This window comes from Nymphalis io, chromosome 27 (genome assembly GCF_905147045.1).
Source record: "Nymphalis io chromosome 27, ilAglIoxx1.1, whole genome shotgun sequence".
In the NCBI taxonomy this organism is placed as follows: Eukaryota; Metazoa; Arthropoda; class Insecta; order Lepidoptera; family Nymphalidae; genus Nymphalis; species Nymphalis io.
Window position 1 is genome coordinate 3749974 of NC_065914.1, and position 26473 is coordinate 3776446.

A 26473-nucleotide genomic window follows, 5' to 3' on the forward strand; every position below is an offset into this window, starting at 1 on the left:
TCGAAGAGAAGCGGCGGTGTACTGCAGTGCGGTACCCGTGAGGTAGGCGACGGTGCGCGTGGTGAGCTGGAACTTGTCGCGGGCGGGGCGCGCGGCGAGGGCGAGCAGCGCGGACAGCACGCGGCACGCGCGCGACACCGTGCCGCCCGCCGGGTGGCGGAACCCCTTGATGAGGTGGCCCACCAGCGCGAAGTGGAAGTTGGAGCGGAAGCTGGCGGGATTGAACACGTCGGCGCGGGTTTTTTAATAGAATCGGCGGCATTCGTTGCTTTATTATTATTATTATTTTAGAGATAACCCAAACACATTACATGTGTCATAGATTTAATTCACTTAATTTACTAGCACCGAAAAATAATGCTTAATCTATATAAATCTATACAAACAAATAAAATTGAAAAGTCTGTCTGTGATTTGAAAATACCTGCCCCTTTTAAATTTAATATGGCTATATTCGAGTTACCGAAACCAAAACATTCATTTATTTTTATTTGTCTGTGTGTCTGTTCGTCCGGGCTAATCTTTGAAACGGCTAAAAATTGCATCCCGGATTGCGAGTGAGCCAGTAACTACAGACACATGACATATAACATCTTAGTTTCCGAGGTTGGCAGCGCATTGGTATTAGAAGGATCGTTTAAAAATTTTTAAAACGCCATTTTTTTATGGGCGATGGTGACCACTTACCACCAAGTTACCTATTTGCCAATTGGTCTACTTATTATATACATATATAAAAAGGAAAGGCCGGAAAACATTGTCCGCCTTTGTAAATACCAATCCTGCAGCGCCCTCTATTGTACAACGTTCACTCGTATTTTTACACGAATAAATGTGGCAACTTTCATGGTGATTGACAAAAGGATCTTGGATATATAATAAAGAAATATTTCATACGCCTTGCGTAGAGTCTCATATTAGTAAACAGGCTTGGTACGGTTGTGAAATAAATATCATTAAATCAATTCCTGGCATTGAAAATTTTTATGACCCTCCCTCAATCTTTAGAAATAAGTTTTTTAATTACGATAAAATGCATGATTAGTTTTAATTAATATTTTTTATAATTTAAATTATTGTTATGATATCTGTAGTGGTTGTATCTACGCTGCTTACATGCGCTTTGCGACATGGAATGTCCGAACGATGAGGACAGGCTTCCCGAACACCTACGGAAGCTCCGATTGCGCCCAAAAACTGCGCAAAACTTACAGTATCGACGTGGAGCTTAAAAGGCTCAATATCGATATCGTAGCCTTACAAGAGACCAGAACTGAAGACGAAGGGTCTTTGCGTGAAGCTAACTACACTTTTTACTGGAAGGGCAAGAGTTCCTTGGAAACACGAGAGCATGGTGTAGGTTTCGCGGTTCGAAACCATCTCATCAACGCCATAGAGACACCTGTAGGCGTTTCCGAGCGGATTATGGTCTTGCGTCTAAACACAAAAAGCGGCTTTGTCACGCTAATTTCCGCTTACGCACCGACGCTTAGTTCAAAACCTGAGACCAAGGATCAATTCTACGGCCAGCTCGATGAGACAGTGCGCAGGGTGAATCCAACTGACAGACTGCATATTTTGGGTGACTTTAATGCCCGCGTCGGTCAGGGTACATCAGCCTGGCCTGAATGCCTCGGTGCACACGGCATAGGCAAGCTTAACGACAACGGACAACGACTGTTGGAGTTTTGCTCAAGGCACCAGCTGTGTGTTACCAACACCTTTTTTAAAGGCAAAATGATGCGGAAAGTCTCGTGGATGCACCCTCGATCTAAACACTGGCACCAATTAGACCTTGCTCTTACAAGAAGGAGGGATCTACGGGAAACGCTCCACACGCGGGCGTTTCACAGTGCCGATTGCGACACCGATCACAGCCTCGTCGCTACTAAAGTCCGACTTGTCCCTAGAAGAGTCCATTCTTCCAAGCCACTCGGTCGAAAAAAGATAAATCTTTTCAAGACTCGTGACATGGAAGTAGTGGAGTCATTTGGGGAACTCGTCCGCGAAGAAGTTGCAACTTGGGATAGTACGGCATCAGCGCGAGTCGAAAAAGTCAAGTCTCTTCTCACTGACACTGCAGGCAAGATTTTTGGCTATCAAAAGGCAAAATCTTACGACTGGTTTCAAGAAAACGAGAAGCACTTACTTCCCTTGATTGACTCGAAACGCCAAGCCGCTTTAAATTTTCGCCTTAACCCTTGCGATGCGACGCGTAAAGATCTCACGAAGGCAAAAGCCTCACTCCAGCGTAGCACGCGCTTCTTTGTAAATGCGTATTGGACAGAGCTCTGCCAAAGCATCCAAGCGTGCGCAAACGCGGGGGATATTGGCGGGGTGTACGCGGGCATCAAAAGAGCTCTTGGACCTACTCCAAAAAAGACGGCACCTCTCAAGGAAACCGACGGTTCTGTTATAACAGACAGCACCCGTCAGATGGCAAGATGGGTAGAATACTACAAGGGGCTCTACTCGTGCCCAGTGGATATTCAGCCAGAAGCAATGGAGCTTGTCCCGAATCTGGCAACTTGGCACGAGCTAGACGTTGCACCCACAGTAGAAGAACTTTATCTGGCCGTCAAGAAGCTCAAATGCGGAAAGAGCCCCGGAAAAGACGAGGTTGTCACCGAAGTCGTCAAGCTTGAGTGCCTCTTGCCCATCCTTCATAACCACCTGGCTAAGTGCTGGGAAGAAAACTACGTCCCTCAGGATATGCGAGATGCTAACATCGTCACTCTTTATAAAGGCAAAGACGATCGTGACGACTGCAACTGTTACCGCGGAATATCTCTTCTTAGCATCGTCGGTAAAGCCTTTGCCAGGGCCATTTTAGGCAAACTACAAAGGCTCGCCGACCGCGTATACCCTGAGGCACAATGTGGTTTTAGATCCCAACGGTCAACTGTCGACATGATATTTTCACTCAGACAGCTACAAGAAAAGTGTAGGGAGCAACATACCCCCCTAGTCATTGCATTTGTAGACCTAAATAAGGCTTTTGACTCCGTGAGCAGAGAGGGGTTGTACTCGGTTCTTGTCAGAATTGGATACCCCCCAAAACTCCTAAGGATAGTGCAATCGTTCCACGAAGGTATGGAAGTTACCGTCCTGCACAATGGCAACGCATCCACGCCATTCGACGTACGCCGTGGTGTTCGTCAAGGTTGTGCACTGGCCCCCACCTTGTTCGGAATATTCTTCTCGGTGCTTCTGAAGGTTGCTTTTGGAGATGAACAGCAAGGCGTCCACTTACACACGCGAACCGATGGTAGGCTGTACAACATCTCAATGCTCAAGTCCAAACGCTACAGGGAGGACCTATTTGTAGATAGTCTCCTCTTCGCTGACGACGCTGCCATCGTTGCTCATGACCAAGCTCAACTCCAGAGTCTAATGGACAAATTTGCCAGAGCGTGCGACCTCTTCTCAATGTCCATAAACTGCAAGAAGACCGTTATTTTAGCGCAAGGATGTTTAGAGCAACCAGTCATCTTGCTTAACGGCGCACCTTTACAGGTGGTTAACAAATTTTGCTACCTTGGGTCGCATTTGTCGAGCAATCTCTCGCTTGATGCAGAGATCGACTTCCGCATCGGCAAAGCAGCCTCTACGTTCGGGAGGCTCTGTTCAAGGGCTTGGGATAACAGACACCTTACGGTAAAAACGAAAATGCTTGTTTACCAATCATGTATCCTAAGCACACTCTTGTATGGAGCAGAAACGTGGACAACGTACGCAAAACAAGAACGCCGACTAAACACATTTCACTTGCGCTGTCTTCGGAGCATTCTGGGCATCACATGGCAGGATCGCGTGACAAACGGGTCTGTTCTAGGCGAGGCACAGCTGCCTAGCATCATGGCCATTCTCAAAAAAAACGGTTACGGTGGCTGGGACACGTGCATCGAATGGAGCAGACCCGTCTTCCAAGGCAAATACTACTGGGAGAGGTTGTGGATGCAAAGAGGTCTGTTGGGCGGCCTATGCTCCGTTACAAAGATTGCGCTAAGCGTGATATGGTTGCGTTTAACATCCCTAGCAATCGATGGGAGGAACTGGCAGAGGACCGTGCCAAGTGGCGACGCCTTATTCACGAAGGTCAATCAAAGCATGACAATGACTGGTTAAACCTACTAAAAGAAAAACGCACTAGGCGTCATGAGCGGGCTTCAAACCCCCGCCCATCTGGGGGCGCATACACTTGTCGGAAGTGCGGCCGGAGGATCCTCTCTCGCATTGGTCTATTCAGTCATGAACGCAAGTGCCTTCGCGATGCCGCTTAAATCATCTGTCAAAGATGCAGAGGCCTATATATATATGTATCTATGCAATAGATACAATACATTGTCTCATGTACACGAGTGGCGAGGGTAGCTGTCAATCAAGCAGTCTGGTGTTAGACACCGTGCGGGTTGGACGTGCGCCTGCGCTACTGCTGCGTGTAGTAGTGAGCCAGTGATAGTGATCATTACAATATCTCTTATTTATTTTTTACTGATTTTTATTATAATTTTCCATTTATGAATCTGGAAGTGTTCATTTGTAAATTGCTTTATATGTATGTTGTAAGTGTGCCTTTACAAATAAATAAATTGAAAAAAATATATGTATTTAAGAATAATAAGGGCACAGTATGATCATACAAGCGATCATACATACAATTTCAAAGGGCACTTTAAACGTTGAAGATGAATCGCATAAAAAGTTACAAATTATAATGAAATTCCTGATTTATGAGCTAGGTTCAAAGACCTGTATTACAGAAATCAGTGTCCTCTCATATTTTAGTGACATATCGTTCTATGTAAATAAAAAATAAATGATAAATAATTATTTCTTACTGTATACTAAATGGGTTCGATTATATATTTAACAATGTACTCACCTCAGTCCGACGGCGTGATCGAGCGGCTTGAAGTGCCATTCGAGGGGCTCCCGTGTTTCCATCAACACATCCTCCAATGTCTGTTGAACACAAATGATTAAATGTCATGAACGCATCTCTGCGGCTTGCAGCTTCAATTTATATGAGCTAATGTATACGGTTCTACAACAGGATCCCAGAAAGCGTACGAAATGCTTCTGTTAATAGTATAAAAAAAAAATTAAACGAACGCTTGTTTACAAAAGTTTATTATACAATTAATGAATTTATAGTTGTGGGAATGAAACGATCGCCTGCTAGCTATTTTTTATACTGAAAGTTCGTAAACGAGACTTGATAAAATAACCCGCCGAGTTTCTTTCGCCGGATCTTCTCAAGTCAGTATATTTATTTTTCGAACCGGAAGTAGTTTCTAATTTGACTAACAATAAGTAGGTGTAATCTATGTTGAACAAAGTAATCAAAAGATTTGATTTTTCTGTGATATTTTCTCTTATGGTAAGTTGGTGGTGGTTAATATTTCTTTCAGCGCCAATATCTATAGCGATGGTGACCACTTACCAGCCGATGGCCCATTTGTCAGACTGCCAGAATATTTGAACGTAAAATAATAATAACTGATTCACGTACTTTATTATCAAAAGCTCCTTGCGAGTCCAGGGTGTGTAAATTCTGTTCCATCAGGGCGAGACCGGCCGCGTATAGCGTCGGGTCGTCCAACTGTAGAACGGATAACGCGACCCAGAACAGCGCTTTGTGGATTGGTGATTCCTGTTGGGATAAAATATGACCAATGTATATAGAGAACCGAGATCGCCAGTGGCTGGAACTCGTGAATAGTAACGGGAGATTACGGGTTCAAGAAAATCATGGCTTCATGAAATTGTGGCAACTCGTGTCCAATAAGCCCTCTCGAGAGGAGGGCCTGTACCCATCAGTGGGACGTTTACTGGCTGTTAATTACTTATTAGGTAATTATTAAGTGGTAGGATTGGTCAACATTATGCAAGCTTTAAGCAAGTTTGGTTTTGAAAGGAGAGTGAACCCATAATATCTTATATATTCCATTGTAAATAAATGGTTCATACTTCTTGTAGTAACTATGGGACAGATGACACCACCAGGACGCCCTTAATAGTCCTTTGGGGACATTAACGTATGTCGGTAGATGGCACTAGTAGTAAAACGCGCTGGATAAAACCTCAGTCAGAATTATAAAATGTTTTGTTATATAATTTTATTGTTTTTCAATACAGTTCTTTATTTCAAGTGGTGTTTGATTACTCATAGGCGGTTAATAGGTAACCAAACTTTTTTATATGATCTTGAGCGTATCCATGAAACCTGACATACTGATGCAAACCATAAGAAACGCACTTATCCAAATCCATCAACCATGAACTTTAAATATAGTTTAAGACTTCGCTAGATTAACTACGAGTCTTTAGTGTGAATTTTTTTTTTTTTTTTATATCGCCGGGAGGGCAAATGACTCTACTCCACCTGATGGTAAGTGGTAGTAGAGTCCAAACGCGACGACGGCCAGTACAGACGGGAAAAACGTTCTGCACTAGCCGCCTTCGCTTTGCCGGCCCGCAAGATGCCTCTTCACGCCTCGTTTGAAGGAACCCGGGTTGTAAGGGGAGGGGAATACGTGAGCTGGTAAGGAATTCCATTTTTTGGAAGTGCGACAAAGAAAGGAGTTGCCAAATTTCTTTGTTCGCGATGGAATTGATGTCACAGTTAGGCGGTGACATCGAGAACCAGCCCGCGTGGACTTAAGAAGGAAGGGGGAAGCAGGAATTAGAGAGAATAATTCCTCAGAGCACTCGCCGTGATACAGTCGATAGAAAGCGCTCAGTGCTGCTATCTCACGACGCAATTGTAAAGGTTCAAGGGTGTTTGTGACCTTTACGTCGCCAATAATGCGTACGGCACGTCGCTGCAACCGGTCCAAGGCCTCAAGTAGGTACTTAGCGGAGCCATCCCAAAGGTGCGAGCAATATTCCACGCAAGACCGTACCTGTGTTTAAAACCGTCACATTGTGTAATAAAACTATCCACAAATATCTTACTGGGTGTAACAGTGGCTGCAGTCTCGTCAGGCACATGATGATGGCCTCCAGCAGCGCCACATCGTTGAACGACTCCAATGCCTTCACGAGTATGCGCAGGAGTTGCTTCATATCGTCATCTGTTACGTGCTTACCTGTAACATCGGAAGGAATCAGCAAACTAGCAAAGATATACTTAGTCACTTTACTGATTCTAATTGTGAATACACATTTTTTTTCTCATTCAGCTGTAGCTGGAAACAAACTTGTAAAAAAAGTATTGTAAAAAAACTTGTAAAGTTGGTAAAAAAAGTTCTGGTTCAAACAGCAATACTTTGTTGTGTTTCGGTGTTTAAAAGCTGAGTGTGCATATATGTGTGTGAATCATAAATAATATTAAGTTATAAGATAAAATAAAATAGTTCGCAATACTATAATGGATAACATAGATTATTCGAGTTTTCGACCAACATAGTGTTAATGCAAGGTCGAATATCTTTTTGCTCCCCCTGTGTATAGATCATAGATTAGTTTTCTAGACTTACTGATACATCCGAACACGATCAACGCACGCGGCTGAAGCGCCGGGTTGTAGCAAAACGCAAAGTTCTTCACTAAAGATGTCCTGCAAGCAAAGTGTTCATCAAAATCTTGACCGTTTCATACCTACGCGCAATTTTTCAAAAAAAGAAACATGACAATGCGTTTTCACATGTAGTTTCTACTATATTTAAGTAAGCTCGTAATCACGGCTATTGTAATTGCGTGGAACGGAACGACCGGTAGATTTGTATCATATAAACCGATGGTTATTAAAATTATTGATAATTAAAGAGAGTCGATGAATCATTATGGCATAAAATAAATAAAAACATATAATAGTTTCGTTTTTTTCATAAATATATTTTGCTTATTATTATTATAATAATATATGGCAGCGAATTATAGAGTATACGCTCCACACGTGGGTGCATGTAGAAAGCGATGGCAAAGATATGACGGCATCGTGCCGGTAGCCGTCACGGCTTACTCTGCCGAAACACTATTAGATATTACATTAAGAAGGAATGATCAGCTCAATGATGTATTTTTAATTAAATCATAAAGTTGTTGAAGAGGAAGGCGTGGTTGGCGTGGTTGGTAGATACTTGCCTTTCACGCTCAAGGTTGTGGGTTCGATTCCCACCCAGGACAGATATTTGTGTGCATGAACATGTCTGTTTGTCCTGAGTATGGGCGTAATTATCTATATAAGAATGTATTTACAAAAGAAAAGTATATATGTAGTATATCAGTTGTCTGGTTACCATAGTACGAGAGCTCTGCTTAGTTTGGGATCAGATGGCCGTGTGTGAATAATGTCATGTTAACTAAGATATATACATATTCCACTCACCACGTGTTCAACCAGTCACAGTTCGGTATATCCTTCATACACGTCTCCATGATCTCGAGTAACGCGTCTGCGATGATCTCCAACGACTGTAGTGGAAGACGTTCGCGGTCAGACTGCGAGCCGCCCGCCTGAGCCCCTGTGAGGGCACCCACTAGACCCCCGGATGCTGAAGGCGCTCCACAACTCAATTCCGAGCAAGTGTACGAATGCTCCGAGTACCTGATTTGTTTAAATAAAATATTAATTATACGATTAACGATTGCTATATTCAATTATCCCTTACGATTGTACGATCGGTGGTATCGGTGGTATTTGAGGCGTTACTCATATTACTCGTTACTCGTACTTAAGGATCAGAAGGCTACGAATATCGAATACTAGAGTAACTGTATGAAGACAAGTAATAAAAAAATGGAAATGAAAATTAAAAACAATTTTAGTACCATTAGCAAAACAATATTTTTTTAATATCGTAATTTAATTTATTGATTTAAATTTATTTAACACAAATTATCTTAATAAATGATAATGTTCGTTTCTTGACGATCATAACAAAACGTATTCATAAAACAAATATAATAAATATAACAATATTAAAACCCAAAAAAATGAATAAAAACAGAGTACCGTTAACAAAATATACATATTATTATTATTATTTTAATATCCAACAACGGAGTATATAATATACCCGCTACGCAATCACAAGGTGCCACCCTGTTCCTTCATCAGCCGTCGCTCTGTATTCTAACTCTACGTTACTAGTTACGTTAGCTACAGTCGGAAGGCCGAAAAAGAACCAAAAACTATTATAAAACTAATTTAATTAATTAAAGTTAATTTTACAATTAAATGTACAACCTACTCGATGTAAGCTTTATAATATAATAATGGTGAGAAAGTTATAATAAAGAAATTTATTTCTAAATTGCAATTTAGGATTCCCGACAAATTTACATTATTGTTTGGTTCGAGGCAAATCTACGTCAGCTATCTTCCTGGAGCAGGTTTGTGTAACTAGTACCTATGTTAATTTGTTGAGTAACTGTAACAACCTGTTAATGTCCCACTGCTGGGCTAAGGCCTCCTCTCCCTTTTTGAGGAGAAGGTTTAGAGCTTATTCCACCACGCTGCTCCAATTCGGGTTTGTAGAATACACATGTGACATAATTTCAATGAAATTAGACACACGCAGGTTTCCTCACGATGTTTTCCTTCACCGTCAAGCAAGTCAAGTTTTTTAATTGTGTTTAGTCTGGTGAGTTTAGTATGTGGTCTCCTATAAATGAAGAAGCACACAAATTTTAAAACACTATTCCACGATGTATTGTACACGTGAGTGTATCCTTTGTTGGAGATCCTTAATAAATAAATAAATTAGAGCATCAGCTGATGAAGCGCTTGACAGCATAAGTGAGCATTATTCGTAGTATATCTCACTTTCAAATCGCCTATAGATGTTTTAAATAAAAAGTTGTTAGTATAAGTCAGTTGTTTACCATTCTGCAGTGTGTCTGTTGTAGGGACTTCTGAACGCGGTCACGGCAGCTGACTTCACTTTAGATATACCGAACATTTGGTAGAATTTCGGCAAAGCGAACTCGTCCAATGATAACATTAAGACTCGCCGCGTCTCCTCTGTGAAATAAACATTTCACAATACATAAATACTTTTAATGCACGAATCATAAATGATAAATTTCGAGAAAGTTCCACGATTGACTCTGATGTCGAACATTCTCGAGCTAATAAAAAAATAAAAGCACAGCGGGTTTACAACTTACCACAGGCTACAACAAAGCTTTGATTTTCTTATTATTATATAATATTGTGTTATTAGTTACGTCATTTCAAAAATATTTAACTGTAAAATCTAAAATAATCGTTAAATAGTTTGTCTGCTAAAGGATATTACAAAACCGATGACTTTTTAGATTATTGCACGCTTTGACACTGAAACGATCGCCTTCAGACCATTGCAAATGAAAAATATAATTCTGCTATTGTATAATACCTATAACTGTAAAATATGACAAAAAAGTCTTAGCTTAGAGAACTTAGACTCTTTCGCCGGTTCTTCTAAGATTTGCGGTGTTTATTTCGGCACTCACCCGAGAAGCTGGGCGAGTTGCAGGTGCAGAGCGAGTGTATGATGTTGATGACGAGCCCGTGCGTGGCGGCGCGCATGGACACGGTGCCCGAGCACACGAGGAACGTCACCGTGTGGAACAGGTACGGCAGGTGGCTCGCCACGTCCAGGCAGTTGTTGAAGGACAGCATCAGCTGGGCGGCAACACAAACCACTTCACATCACCAGGCTCGGCTTTTTATTCAATTGTATATTGTAAAATGACAATCAAATACTTGAATCATATATATTTTGGTAACATTCGTTTTTAATCTGTTATTTAATAAAAAATTATGACACGAATGTTTTTTTTTATAGGCTAGAAACAAAAATGGACTTTACCCGAGTTTGTCTTGATAAATAAAAAATAAACAGAATATATTATCTACATATAAACATGCAAAGACCAGTTCAATAGCTTTTTCTCCTTTGTTAGTCAACGATTTTGTTGACAAGTTTTAGTTTTATCAGTAAAAATATTCGAATAATACATTTTCATAGATTTCTCCTCAAACTTTGAAAAATGTCTATGGTCGTATTTCGACCACTGGGCGGACACTGGTTACTTAATCAAGACGTCTTTTGGTTGAAGGTGGACGCAAAATTTGGTTCTGGTCTAGGATTGGACTTACCAAGTATCTAGCGAGGATGGCAATATCATTCCACATCATATGTTGTTCCAGCATCGCCGTCGGCGAGTGGCAAGTGTTATCTACAACCTATTAAAAATATTATTAGAAACTTGACATTATTCGAATTTAATCGTGGATTTATTGAAGCAATGCGTGATAATGAAAAATATAAGAGAATTTTTTTAATGCAACGTATATGTAACGTTTCTGACACAAAAACGTTTCAACTAGGTCTTGTACTGAATTGATGTGTTTGTACGTTGTAAGAAAATAAAAAAAATAAAATTCTCAAAAAAACAAAAAAAAAATAAAAGTGTATTAAAAAAAATAATAAGAAAAAAAAACGCACTGGGTTTGGACAGAGCCTGCAGGATGATAGGTGTTCGTACATGTCAAGGGTCCCAGAGATGGTCAATTGCATAATCCGCGCGCGATCAGAATGGGATCCGACTTTTTGGAAATAGAATACGTCTCCACCGCCAGCGGTGACGTCAGACATCGGCAAACTCGCGTCGATGCTCGCGAGACGTTGATACTTGTTTATTAGTATGGATTTTTGCTCAGGAGATTTATAATAATAGTACGATTATTTTAGTAATTTGATATAATGGGTCAGAGTCAATCACGCGAAATTATTCTGGCAGTTCAACATACATATAGACCAATACCTACATAGTTATCAATGCCCCTTCTTGCTCCTTCGTTGTCATTTTGGTTCGAGTTTGACAAAGGTCCATCCCATTCTCATAGAGCGCGGTTTATAATTGTTAATGTTTATGCTATTGAATAAATCAAAATCGAATCCCTTTATTCATTAAAGAAAGCGTTATTTAAGTTAAAGTATTATTTTTAATTTGGCAACAGATAAAATTTGATAGTTTTCTGTGATCTTGTTGTAAGACCGTAGGCATTGCCCTGCAAGAGTTGACTATGCAGTCATAACAGTTCATATTTCACTTTATATAACATACATAATACATTTATATTTATATATTTTCGTATGTATTTGAATAATCTGTGTTTTATGTAAATTAATTTTTTTAATACACAAGTACCAACTCCCTACACCTTGGCCAAGCCATGTTGTCTGGTAGAGAATTTGTTTTAAGCCCGTCGTCAGCACGATTATATACTTCGTGTTGTGCGATCAAATATATTAATATATAATACATACATGCTGTACTTTCTATAGTAAAAGGATCATTATTTAATTTTGATCAATGGCATAAATATGAACAATCGCAATTTACCGTCTCGGGGACCCTCGATTGTTAACTCCCTCACCTTAAAATTTAATTAATTACCCACAAGAGTTAACTCGAGAACCGAGGAGATCAGACCACCCCACGCTATACGCGCCAGCGACTCGTCCGTGCCATTAGCAAATGGTACTGTTACAACGAGCCTCTTGAACCGAGTTTTAAAAAATATAATATGGATTATAAACTTATTAGTGTTTATAAAATATGGAAATAGAATTAGAATAATGATTTAGAATAATAGTAAATTGATCTTTAGGCAACCGTCGCGAGCGTGATTGGGAAGAGACTCCTGCTGAGCCTTTGCAATGTTACAGAAACAGCCTATAAATGTCCCACTGCTGGGCTAAGGTCTTCTCTCCTATTTGAGGAGAAGGTTTGGAGCTTATTCTTGCTTTGCAATGTTAGTCTCAGCTTTATCCCATGTAAAGTAGGGGTGTAACAGTACGCAAGTCTGTGCAAAACAATTTCTGCCAACCTTCGCTGCCACCGTTCAGAAATCCGGACGGTTCGCTAGCTCACAGTCCGCAAGAGCAAGCTGATCCTGGCTAAACTCTTTGCCGATAATTCCGTCATCGATGATTGTAGTGCGTTGCCACCTACAATACCTTCATGTGGCCATCCGATGCCTGACATCAAAATCAGGCAACGTGATGTTCGTGCGGAGCTGCAATCACTTGATGTACGGAAAGCTGGCGGTCCCGATGGAATACCAGCCATAGTGCTGAAGAAGTGCGCAGCGGAGCTGTCTCCTGTGTTAACGCGCCTGTTCCAACTTTCTCTCTCTTCGGGATGTGTGCCGGAGGCTTGGAGAAGAGCTAATGTGCAAGCGGTTCCCAAAAAAGGGGATCGGTCTGACCCGGCAAATTATCGGCCAATAGCTATCACCTCAGTACTTTGTAAGGTGATGGAACGGATTTTAAACAACCAACTGATCCATTACCTAGAAGATCACTGTCTAATTAATGATCGTCAGTACGGGTTTCGACCAAAACGGTCCACAGGTGATCTTCTAGCGTACGTAACACACCTCTGGGGTGAAGCTATCGACAAGCATGGAGATTCGTTGGCTGTCAGCCTCGATATCTCCAAGGCTTTCGACAGGGTCTGGCACAGAAGTCTTCTCTCCAAGCTGCCGGCATATGGTCTGCCTGCTCAGCTATGCACCTGGATTGCCAGCTTCCTACACAAGCGTAGCCTTCGTGTTTTAGTAGATGGTTGCGCTTCACAATTCTATGTAGTGAATGCTGGCGTCCCCCAGGGATCTGTGCTATCTCCCACACTCTTTCTTTTGCATATCAATGATATGCTCTCTCTTGGGAACATACATTGCTATGCAGACGATAGTACAGTGCATGGTGGATACCACGGACGTGCAGTGGCTAGGCGAGCGGAAATTGAGGAGAGGCGGAAGGATCTTGTCATTGAACTGGATAGGACATTAGAGCTCATCGCCAAATGGGGCTCTGATAATCTTGTTGAGTTTAATGCCAAGAAAACACAGGTATGCGATCTCACAGCGAAAAAGTCAACATTTTCCCCTCTTCCCTCCCTCTGTGGTACTCCGCTGGTGATACAAAGCAAAATCGCCATGCTGGGGATTGACGTTCGCTGCGACCTTAGTCCAAGGGATTACATCGAGGCTGTTATAAAAACAGCTTTACGGAAACTCAGAGTTCTGAACAAGGTGCGGCGTTTTTTCACGCCACAACAACTGTGCCTGCTGTACAAAACACAGGTACGGTCTTGCGTGGAATATTGCTCGTACCTTTGGGATGGCTCCGCTAAGTACCTACTTGAGGCCTTGGACCGGTTGCAGCGACGTGCCGTACGCATTATTGGCGACGTAAAGGTCACAAACACCCTTGAACCTTTACAATTGCGTCGTGAGATAGCAGCACTGAGCGCTTTCTATCGACTGTGTCACGGCGAGTGCTCTGAGGAATTATTCTCTCTAATTCCTGCTTCCCTCTTCCTTCTTAAATCCACGCGAGCTGGTTCTCGATGTCACCGCCTAACTGTGACAGCAATTCCATCGCGAACAAATAAATTTGGCAACTCCTTTCTTTGTCGTACTTCCAAAAAATGGAATTCCTTACCAGCTCACGTGTTCCCCTCCTCTTACAACCCGGGTTCCTTCAAACGAGGCGTGAAGAGGCATCTTGCGGGCCGGCAAGGCGAAGGCGGCTAGTGCAGAACGTTTTTCCCGTCTGTACTGGCCGTCGTCGCGTTTGGACTCTACTACCACTTACCATCAGGTGGAGTAGAGTCATTTGCCCTCCCGGCGAATATAAAAAAAAAAAAAATGTCATCCGAGAGTTCGCTCGAGTTATCTCATGCGGGTTGTAATTACGAAAAAACTATTATAGTATAAAAAAATGTTTAAAAAATTAAATAAATGAAAAAAAAAATAAAGAAAACAAATATGTATTCTATTTTCAAATAGTTAAAATAATGACTCACACTACACATTCTGCCGATAACTTTCTTAGATACGAGCTGAACATTCGCGGAGGCCAAGGCCACCGCCGTATCCGCCATTATCTCGACCATTGGAGATCCGAGACCTTAAAACACGTATGATTATTTACGAACTCGTAGACAAACTCCTCAGAAGGTACTAAAGATGCTTTGAATATTGCCATCATTGTTGTGATGACGGATTTACGTTACAGCGGTCATACTATCAGAGACTTAACAAATTAGTGCACATTTCTGCGCACACACAACTCTCCACGACACTCAGGAAGCCGAGGTCACGTGCGCAGCTTAAGAATACACATACACGCGTGACTTAAGAACTTCTTAATAACCAAATTAATTTTATTGGTCCTACCGGGGTTTGAACCCATCACTTAAAGCTCTATAGCTTTTTAAAACGCTAGTTAATAGACCAATGCGGTTATATATATATATATATATATATATAGTAATTAATACTGTTTGAATGTTATTTTTAATTAAAAAAAAGGAAAAACATTCAATGTTCAGTAATAATATATTTTATTATTATATGTTGATGAACCACTCTGAAATGTTTTAAAATATATTAAAAATTAAAAATGTATGCAGCGTTAATTAGAATAAAAGGAATAATTTAGGTATCTCGAAATAATAAAAAAAAACACTGTCGACTGTTTCAGGACACCAGGTTAAATTAACAGCCTGTGAATGTCCCACTGCTGGGCTAAAGGCCTCCTCTCCTCTTTTTGAGGAGAAGGTTTGGAGCTTATTCCACCACGCTGCTCCAATGCGGGATGGTGGAATACACATGTGGCAAAATTCATGTCCTCACGATGTTTTCCTTCACCGTAAAGCACGAGATGAATTATAATCACAAAATAAACACATGAAAATTCAGTGGTGCTTGCCCGGGTTTGAACCCACGATCATCGGTTAAGATATCATTATAGATTTAAAATGACATTTTGAAAGTCGGCGAAGTTGCTTTTAATTAAAAATCGATATTAGTAATTTTGGACTTTCGTCAGTCTAATCCAACTTTGGGAAACTTGGCTTTTACACCATTTAACTTTCAGCTCGTTCGTTATACACACCAGAGTTGACGCTTCGCTGTATGAAGCTGTCCAGCACCATATCGATCAGTTCGGGCACCTGGCCGATGGAGCCCCAGATCTTAGCCTGCACCGAGGGGTACATTTCTGTCTCCTCAATGGTTAGAGTGATCAGTTTTTCTAAAATTTGGCCAACTTGCTTTTGACGCCGTGACTCATCGGACGGCTTGCAAAATCTAAAAATAAATACATGACTAAGTAGTTTCGTACCTTTTTGGTGTTATTGACGAACTTAAGTGTTATTAATAAATACATTTTAGTAAGTAAGACCGGGAGCTTTGGCGCACCTTGGGAGAGGCCTATGCAGTGGACGATGATTGGCTGTTGATTGATTGATTGATTGAATAAAAGTGTTTTTATAACATGTGTATGTTATAAAAAGACACTCTTATATATCCAATTTTGGTTTTGGTTGGTAGATACTTTCATGCCAAAGGTTGTGGGTTCGATTCCCACCCAGTACAGACATTTGTGTGCATGAACATGTATGTTTGTCCTGAGTCTGGGTGTGATTATTTATTTATTAAAGGTTTGCTAGCGGACGTTACATACATAATATCTTAATAAATTTTGTACTAAAACTAGGAACATTTGTTGTACACCCATTTGAAAGCAAACACTGCATATATAGAGTTCTTGCGCCGATTACATTTCTATAAAAGTATTTGAGTGCTTGACTAATAAGTGACAATAATTATCTATATAAGTATGTATTTACAAAAGAAAAGTAGTATATGAGTTGTCTGGTTTCCATAGTACAAGCTCTGCTTAGTTTGGGATCAGATGGCCGTGTGTGAATAATGTCCCAGAATATTATTATTATTATAGGATATTAATCTTATAATTATGTTATATCCTATATAGTGGATAAGCAAATATAACAATTTATGGGAAGTAGTCACCATCTCATTACCCCCGCCAAAACTACTGATGAAAGTTATTAATAATTTATCAAAAGTCAGATTCACTGTTCACAACTACAATGGAAGGAAAGGAAGAGTTGCTAAACAAAATGGCTGCTAGAACATTATTGCGACAATAGTAGCATCAAGTACATAAGTTGTAACCAATGGTATAATTTTAACAATTGAAAAACGCCGACGTGATAATAATGTTAAATATAACGGTGGTCAACATTTCACGAGTGAGATACGAAGTCCGTTCTTACGGAATAGTACTGCGAGACGACGTTTGTAAAGCTACGTAACGAGTATTATATTAATATAAAGTAAAGTGTGAAATATATGTATATTGAGGTGCGAGTGAAAGTGATAATTAACTTACCTGACTAAGTTAGCCAACCAAGGCGTCATGTATTCTAGGCACAAATGTTTCAGCTCAATGGTCGATACTCGGAAACCCTGAAAATATAAATAATACCGTTAGGGTTACGTTTAAATTATAATTAATCTATTTCATTATATGCGTTTATATTTGTATGTAGTTTTTCATTCTCATAGTTAAGCTTCTATCCTATGATGCTTGAAAAAGATCGCTGTACGAATAGGAAACTGCGCAGGAGACATCAAAATGCTTAACCGTAAAACAAACACAGGCGCGCACTATCTACTCTCCAGGCAATGAGGCAATTAATAAAAATATAATAATTTATAATGACAATATCCTCCAAACAAGACAAAAAACCCAATACATTATTTTTTAACAGTTTTACGCTCCGAAGGAATTTAGAAATAACACCAGAAATATAATTCCACAATTACATTTATTATATATTTCAAGCTCCAATCAACACGTGTCCTTTCCAACCAAAAAGATGACTCACGATTGGCTGACGGTCAACTGTAAGTCATCGAATATTGAATGAATGTAATGGGCGAATGAACGAATGATAATGTACGAATGAACGTAACAATATATTTCCAATATGTTTACCTGTATACATTCCTCCAGGAACTCGAGGGTCAGGTGCGGTTCGTTGTGAGCGAATTTCTCGCTGACCGACTTTATGAAGATCGTGTTGTTGGAAGGAATGCAGAGTCCTGTTCAAATTATTATATCATTAAATAAATTATATAATCTATATACGGACGGTGGTAGGGATTCTTTTATGCCCGTCTGGGTAAGTAACTTTCTCTCGTTTCATATTAGTACTCATACTGAATATTGTTGTATTCCGGTTTAAGCAGTGAGTGTAATTACAGGTACAATATTGACGTTAGTAGAATTGTTGATATTTTTTTACAGTGCCAGTGTCTACGGGTAAAGATGACCAGTTACCAACAAGCATATTTGCTCGTCTGCCTTCCTGAAATAATTTAAGAAAAAATAATGCGAACTTTGATTTACGTTTAAGTGGTAAATAACATCGCCTCGCGTTGGACTCACCCGAAGTGTCCAGCAGCTGCCCCTCGATCTTGAGGTGGAAGGTGGCTGTGAGCGCGCACAGCTGGTTGTAGGCGGCCGTCCGCAGCGTGGGGTCGCTGGAGCCGAGGTTCAGCAGCGCCATGTTCAGCAGCGTGCCCGGGACGTCCTTGGGCCGGATCTTCTGGTGGACCGTCACCGAGTCCTGGCACATCAAGACATAGCCAAATTAGTATCTTTTATTTTAAAATGCTACATAATAAGAATCTTTAAGAAAATGCCAACCTCATAGTGCTTACAGAACATTAAACTTTTCACATTGCTTAATTACATCATTCATGTCATAGCGTTTACATCATTCTTAATAAGATTATTCACTAGCTTGTACAAAACTTTCGCTGGTTCTGATGTAGGGTCAGCGAGGTCACTGTTACATGCCCCCACCTCTCCGCAATAATTAATTAAACGTAAAAAATATATTCTATCAGCTTCGTTTCGAGCACACTCCATTATTACATGATACGTGTCTTCTATGATATTACATATACTGCAATTAGGTGAGGGTGTTTTACCCATAAGGAAACCAAAGTTATTTAATGGAATGTGTCCGGAACGAAGTCGAAGAGCTGTAACAGTTGAAGACCTGGTCATATTGGCACCATCAAACCAAAGACTTTTCCATAGGCCAGGCTGCATTGTTCTGTACCAGACCCCCTTAGTATGCGATCGCTCATCAAAATACTCTCTCCAAAATTTGTACAATCTTTGTTTAGCCAAATACAATAATAATTCCGAATGATATGGTAGGCAATGGTAGAAAATACCATTTCGTGCTGCATCTTTTGCTAGTATATCAACCTTTTCATTATTTCCTATGCCAATATGAGCAGGCATCCACTGTAATATCACTTTTTTATTTTGACGAGAGAAACTTAGAATAGATTTCAAGATGATATAGGCTATCGGAATTTCTCGAAAGGTCGAGGTAGACCGAGCCACGTGCTGGAGAGCAGTTTTAGAGTCTGACAGGATTACAAATCTATCACATTCTATAGATCTGATATATGATAAAGCCTCCACAATGCCTAATAGCTCTGCACGCATTACTGATATCTTAGTATCTACTCTAAGTTGACAACTAGTATTAGCTTGGGGTTCATAAAAAGCAACACCTATATCAGAGTTATCTTTCGAAGCATCTGTAAACACTTGATAAAATGAAGAGTATATTTCTGTAATTGCCCGTTCAGATAATAATTTTAAAACTGCTTTATTATAATTACTTTTACTGTTGTCAATTGTGGCTAAAGAGCATTTAATGTGAGAGGATAAATCCACATTGCTAACCCACGTGTCTAGACTGAACATTTCTAACTTATTTATATTATTTCTAACTTAATTATATTAATTTCTTACAATTGCGCCGTTTGTTACATAGCGACAAGACGTATTAACTATTGGTGCTTTAATATTATTGTAAAAACCAGTGATTTTGCTAACAGTTCTCTCGAAAATTAAGATCTAAATACGTAGTATATCTTCGTTTAAAAGAATAAGTAAACTTATAACAATTTCAGTGCCAAAATATAATAGTTTTCAACAATAACTTTGCAAATATAAAAGTGATTTACATATGTTTAACGTTGGTCAAGTGCATCGTGATCTACTTCGTGCGTCAAGTAAAGTAAAATTGTGTTGCTAAATATTTTATGGCGCACTTGTGTAATTAATAAAGCTGTTTCGATCCTCACTATTTAACCCTTCAGCTGGTATGATGTGGGTGCAAAATGGATTTCATAAAACAATTTTGTTCAACTACGTAATATACTTAATAAATATTTATGTTAAGCCAAAACTTCAAGGCCTTGAAAATGTTTAATTCAAAATGCTATAAATAATATAAAATAATGTGGCTGCACAAAATAGTTTAGCTTTAATCTAAAAAACTTGAATAATAAAAATAACGTACGCTTTTGTAAGAATTTGAATTGAAATAAAATTTAAGCAAAATTTATAATTTGGAATTCGAAAATATAAAATTTAATATTTTAATTAAAATGATTGATTGAAAATAGTGCCATCTAGTGTCAATAATTCCAAGCACACTGGTTGGATAGAGACATTTGTGAGTTCTCGTAGAATTCCCTTGTGCTATGAAAATTAGTTACCTAATTATGTCCTGCAGTACTATATATAGTATAATAATCTTTAAATTTGTCACTACTGGTTCACTCTCCTATTAATCAATAAATGATGCTGAAGATCCTATTGTATGTACATCTTGCGATAGGGAATTCCATGTAGCTTGTATGCTACAGCTAAAAGATCAAGAACTAAAACCGGACGATGATCTTAGACTCTCCTGGCGGTGTTCATCGTGTACCTCAAATAATTCTCGGGACAACAAATCTGATACCCCAATTCGCAATGTCACAAAGCGGTCCAAGCAAAAAACTGATAAGAGTACGTCTTCTGAAAGAAATACACATAAGGTAAATCTCACTGCGCTACAAATATCAAGAGATGAAATTCGAAATGTTATTAAATCTGAGTTTAAAGAGGCTTTTTCTGGATTTCAAAATATCCTTGAGGATGTTAAAAAGGAAATTTTGTCACTCCAAAACTCTGTGAAATTTTTAAGTGATACTCATGATGCGATTCTTAAGAGACTAGAAACAGCCGAGAATGGGATAAAAAAGTGTGATGCATTATATTCCGATGTAAAAAACTGCCAATTATCTATGATAAACCTCCAAAATGAAATTAATAATAAGGAGCAATGGTCCAGGCGTTCTAATGTTGAGATTATTGGCCTTCCCGAATCCAAAAACGAAAATTTAATGACAACAATGAATAAGTTATCGGAACTGGTAGATCACTCAGCTTACAGTCATTCGGACATCGATTTTATAACCCGCGTGGTCCCTAAAAACAATGCTTCTAAAAAACCAAGACCCGTAATTATTCGATTTTTGTCTAGATGGAAGAAGGATGATTTCCTTGCTAGATTACGAGCAAAGAAGAATATCAGGGCTTGCGACCTTGGCTACGTGGGAAATACTAATCGTGTTTACTTTAACGATCATCTAACAAGTGCTAATAAGGCGCTTCTTCGTAAAACAAATGAAATAGCTCGCGATAAAAAATATACGTATATTTGGGTAAAAAACTGTTCTATTATGGCTAGAAAAACTGACACTAGCCCTGTTATTCATATACTTAACGAATGTGATTTAAAAAAATTGTAATACGCGCAATTAATTTATCCAACATATTATATATAAGTACGTTTGGTGGCTTCTTTATAAATTTACTAAAATTATGTTGGCTTTTCTATTTAATTGTAATTTTATTAGGCTTTGAGAGAGAGATGAAACTGCTAAATCTGTTTAACGTTTATTCTATTTGTATAATTTTGGAAAGGAGAATTATTATAATTAATTTAGATGAAATGGTCAGTTTAAATGTATTTAGTATAATTCTTAAGTCTTATATGATTTATAAATTACTTATTTCGCAATGGTATCCAAAATAGCGATTTTGTACCAAAACGTGCTCTCCAAAACTCAATGGTCAATGCAATGTCTTCCTTCATGTCCTTAAATAACTTTTCCCAATATAACTTAGTCTCAAACAACAATAATCGCCAATTAGACCTTGTCTTCAGTAACTCAAATTGTAGGGTTATGCGCTGTGAAACACCTTTAGTAAAGGAAGATTTACACCATCCCACGTTGGATATTATGTTAATAGATATTAACATTAGTAGCTTTCTTAGCCCTCCTCGTATTGTTAAACTTTTTCATAAAGCTGACTATAAAATAATTAATGAATTATTGGCTAACATTGATTGGTCGGTTATTTCTGATTACTACGATATTGACACATCCGTTGAGAAATTCTATTACATAATCAATGATATAATTACAATGAATATTCCTTCTAAAGTGGTTGTTGATCTTAGTAAGTATCCAGCGTGGTATTCTCCTGCACTTATTAAAATTATTAAAGAAAAACTAAAATATCACAATAAATCGAAAATGTATGATAATTACAGTGATTACAGTACTTTTAAATTACTTCGTGATAGACAAAAAAGGGTTGAAAAGACATGCTACGATAACTATCTTGATTTTGCGGAAAATAATATTTTGAGAAACTCTTAAGTGTTTTTGGACATTTGTCAAGACCGAACAGAATACAAATGACATACCTGAGCGGCTATATTATAACGACATCTCAACAAGTGACGGTCAGCAAATAAGCAATCTATTTAATGAATATTTCTATACATCCTTTGAACATAGTACACATCTTAACAATTTTTCCTGTAACAGTCAAAATAATAGTGGATATGCTAATACAATTAATTTGTCATCTGTTGATATTTCACTTGCTGATGTTCGTAAGTATTTGAAAACCTTAAATATTAAAAAAGGTAGCGGACCCGACGGTATACCACCTCTTTTCTAAGTAAATGCTATATGACTATATCTATTCCTTTACATTTATTGTTTTGTATTTCCCTTCATACATGTACTATGCCTTCAATTTGGAAACAGTCTTATGTTGTGCCTATTTTTAAAAAGGGAGATAGACATGATATCCAAAATTATCGTCCTATTTCGAAATTAAGTTCAATTCCAAAACTTTTTGAACGTATAATTTATGACAAAATCTTTCCAAGCATACGTCCCATAATTATTGACCAGCAGCATGGATTTATTAACAAGAAATCAACTGAAACTAATTTGTGTGAATTCACTGACTATGTTTTGACTGCAATGGACAAAGGATATCAGGTGGACGTTGTGTACACCGATTACTCCAAAGCGTTTGACAAAATCTCTCATTCTATCTTAATAGCAAAAATGGAGTTCATCGGTGTACATGGTGACCTCCTTAGATGGATCAAGTCATATTTATTGAATAGAAGTCAAGCCGTGACTGTGAAAGGATGTTGCTCATCTTTTCTACCCGTTCCATCTGGAGTCCCTCAAGGCTCACATCTTGGACCACTGTTTTTTAATATATATATAAATGATGTTGTTTCGGTATTTGCATCTTCTAAATTTCTATTATATGCTGATGATACAAAAACTTATAAAATTATTAAGAGTGTTGATGATTGTATTAGTCTGCAAAAAGATTTGAACTTACTTAGCGATTATTGTACTACCAATTCGCTGTTTTTGAATATAAAGAAATGTAATTGTATAACATATACCAGAAAAAAAATGTGATCATTTACAACTACCGATTTAAGAAAGATGATATAAAACGTGTATCAGTGGTCAAAGATCTTGGAATAACACTCGATTCTAAACTTCTTTTCGATGAACACATAAATTCCATAACTTCTAAAGCGTTTCGTATGCTAGGATTTGTGCTGAGGATTTCCAGAGAGTTTAAGCGTGTTTCAACTTTTGCTCTTTTATATAAATCATTTGTGAGACCTATTCTAGAATACGCTTGCACTGTCTGGAATCCACAGTATAGTAAATATATAGAATTCATCGAAAATATTCAGGAAAAGTTTTTAAAATATTTAAAATTTTCGTCTATAAATAATTTGAATCGAATAGAAAAGATACCGACAACTGAACAGAGACGACTTGAACATGATATGGTGTTTTTATATAAATTGATCCACAACATATTTGATTCCCCTTATCTCCTTTCTAAAATAAATATCAAGTGTCCTCGCCCTGGTAGTCGCAATAAATCTATTTTTGATTATCCATTGACAAAGACTAAATATGCAGCAAATGCATTTATTAATAGATCATCTAAACAGTACAATAAAACATTTATTGAATGTGATATATTTCATCTCTCCCTTAAAAAATTCAAACTGCAAGTAAAAGAAATATTATACTCCGAAGAGCCTTAATTTACTCATGCATTTTTAATTAATTAATTATAATTTGATTATTTATTATTAAATTATGTTTTCTTGATTTAAAAATTAAATTTATATTAAATTAAATTATATAAATGAATTACATAATTTCATGCACCTATTAAATATAAAAAATGTCTTGTTTTGTAATTACTTATGATTAATTTATAAATGGAAACTGTTTTGGTTTAAGAATTGTTTTATATTTTTTATTTTATTGTAATTATTTCACTGTTTGTTTCCTGTACACTAAATAAATAAAACTATCGCTTTGGTGGATTCCGAAAGCGTTGTAATCATTGTGAATCATAATAAGTAGTGGTAATTTCTTATTTCGCCAGTAAGAATTAGTACACACATTTTGAAATATATTTAATAGCCTGATAACTTTATTTTTAGCCATAGATTTACATTTTAGCCAAAATTTAGCTCCCAAATAATATCTTCTGATCGATAATGGTGATATGCAAAGCTCATTTTCCATTATATGGATTGGTGTAGTCTTAACAAAGCCACCAATCAATCTGAGACCTTGATTTTGTAATACATCAACTTTTTTCAAATTTGTTTTACAACTATTATCATATAAGAAGCTGGCATAATCTATTCTGCTACGAATTAGTCCAAAATACAAACGTCTTAAGTGAATAGGATGTACGCCCCAGCCCGGTTCTCTCAGAATTTTAAGAATATTTAATAAATTTAATATTTTTATTTTTAAGTCATTGATGTGTTTTGACCATCTCAATGAATTGTCTAGCCAAACTCCTAAGTATTTAAAAGCGTTAACCTCTTCCATGAATTGGTAATTCAATTGTAACTTAACTGTGTACTTTTTACGCCCCCTTTTAAATATGCAAACTTTAGTTTTAGTAGTCGAAATCTCTAAACCTATATCTAATAAGTAGACAGCCATAGTGTTTAATGCCGATTGTAGTTTTTCAGAGCTTTCTGTCAAACTATTACATGAAGTAAATAAAAGGAAATCATCCGCGTATTGCAATAGAGAGACTAGGCTGATATTTTTGCAAATTTTATAAGTCACAATATTAAATAATAAAGGCGCTAATGGGTCTCCTTGCGCTAATCCTAGGCTTGTATTTCTTGTCATAGCGTTTCCGTCTAACCGAATTTTTAGAATTCTATGGTTTAAAAAATTCCACAGATAAGTGCACAGTTGTGACCCTACACCCAAGCTATCTAAATAAGAGAATTAATATTGACATTGTGGTATGCATTATGAATGTCAATAAAGCACGCGATTGTTGGCCTATTTTTAGAAAATCCAATTAAAGTTTTAGTTATAAAGTAAGACAGGTTATCTGCACACTGATATGATTTCCTGAATCCAGTAGTATTCATCGAAAAAATGTTATTCTTTTCGCAAAACCATTCCAATCGCTTGTTAAGAATACTGTGAAAAATTTTACAAAAGCAAGACATTAAGGCAATTGGGCGTAATGACGAAACAGATTCTGAATCTCTACCCGCTTTCGAAATAGGGACGACGATAATATTTTTCCACTGGCTAGGAACAAAGCTTTTCTCATAAAACAAATTATAAAGGTTTGTCAATATAAGTTTACTATTTTTAGGAAGATGTTTTATCATCAGATATGTAATTTCATCATTACCAGGTGATGTATTTTTAGATGGAATACAGCTTTCTAGTTCAGTCATTGAAATATTGGAACTTATTTTATTATTATGAGAACATAACGCAGGGCACATAGGGGAAACATAATCGGGTGTTAAGCTACGCAAAAGTTTGTTTGCCAGATTTCCATTTATTTGTTGTTTAGAAGACTTATAGCCCTTTAACCACTTCATTTTAGACCATAACTCTGTCGATGTAGTTTTTTGATTTACAGACGAGCAAAAATTTTGAAAACAATTACTTTGAGAATTACGCATTAAGTTTTGTGCAAAGTTAATTTTTTCTTTCAATATATCCAAATTACGTGGGATTGGATTACGACGGAATTTTGATAAAGCTAAACGTCTTTCAGCCACTGCTCTAGATAAATGCTGGTTCCAGTACGGTTTGGGGGAAAAGTTAGAAGAAGGGTTTTGACTAAATCTTATTAAAGGGATAGATATTTCTGCTGCCATATTTAAGTAATCTACGAAGGTGTCGTAGTCTTTTTGGGGGTCATTAAGCCAAGAAAAATGATTGAACAAGTTTTCAAGTGTCTGCGTGTATAAGTTCCAATCAGCCAATTTAAAGTTTCTTTTATATATGTATGGATATGAACAACTTGAATTGGTTGAGATTTTAAAAACCCTGTGGTCACTGCCCAATGTTTCATTAAGTACTGAG

General features: G+C 38.0%; 1 protein-coding gene across 4 annotated transcripts in view; it reads right to left on the reverse strand.

Annotated features, from left to right (window-relative positions):
• Positions 1-26473, reverse strand: part of LOC126778765 (neurofibromin) — an 89445-nt gene that overhangs the window by 17130 nt on the left and 45842 nt on the right. For all 4 annotated transcript variants that reach the window (XM_050502389.1, XM_050502391.1, XM_050502390.1 and 1 more), the window contains exons 40-53: positions 18276-18456; positions 17823-17929; positions 17214-17290; positions 15912-16105; positions 14818-14921; positions 11096-11182; positions 10447-10618; positions 9835-9973; positions 8336-8554; positions 7485-7564; positions 6961-7094; positions 5516-5656; positions 4886-4965; positions 36-211 (exon numbers count right to left, since the gene is read on the reverse strand). In XM_050502389.1, the coding sequence (XP_050358346.1) occupies positions 36-211; positions 4886-4965; positions 5516-5656; positions 6961-7094; positions 7485-7564; positions 8336-8554; positions 9835-9973; positions 10447-10618; positions 11096-11182; positions 14818-14921; positions 15912-16105; positions 17214-17290; positions 17823-17929; positions 18276-18456 (1891 nt within the window). The remainder of the gene's footprint in view (positions 1-35; positions 212-4885; positions 4966-5515; positions 5657-6960; positions 7095-7484; positions 7565-8335; positions 8555-9834; positions 9974-10446; positions 10619-11095; positions 11183-14817; positions 14922-15911; positions 16106-17213; positions 17291-17822; positions 17930-18275; positions 18457-26473) is intronic.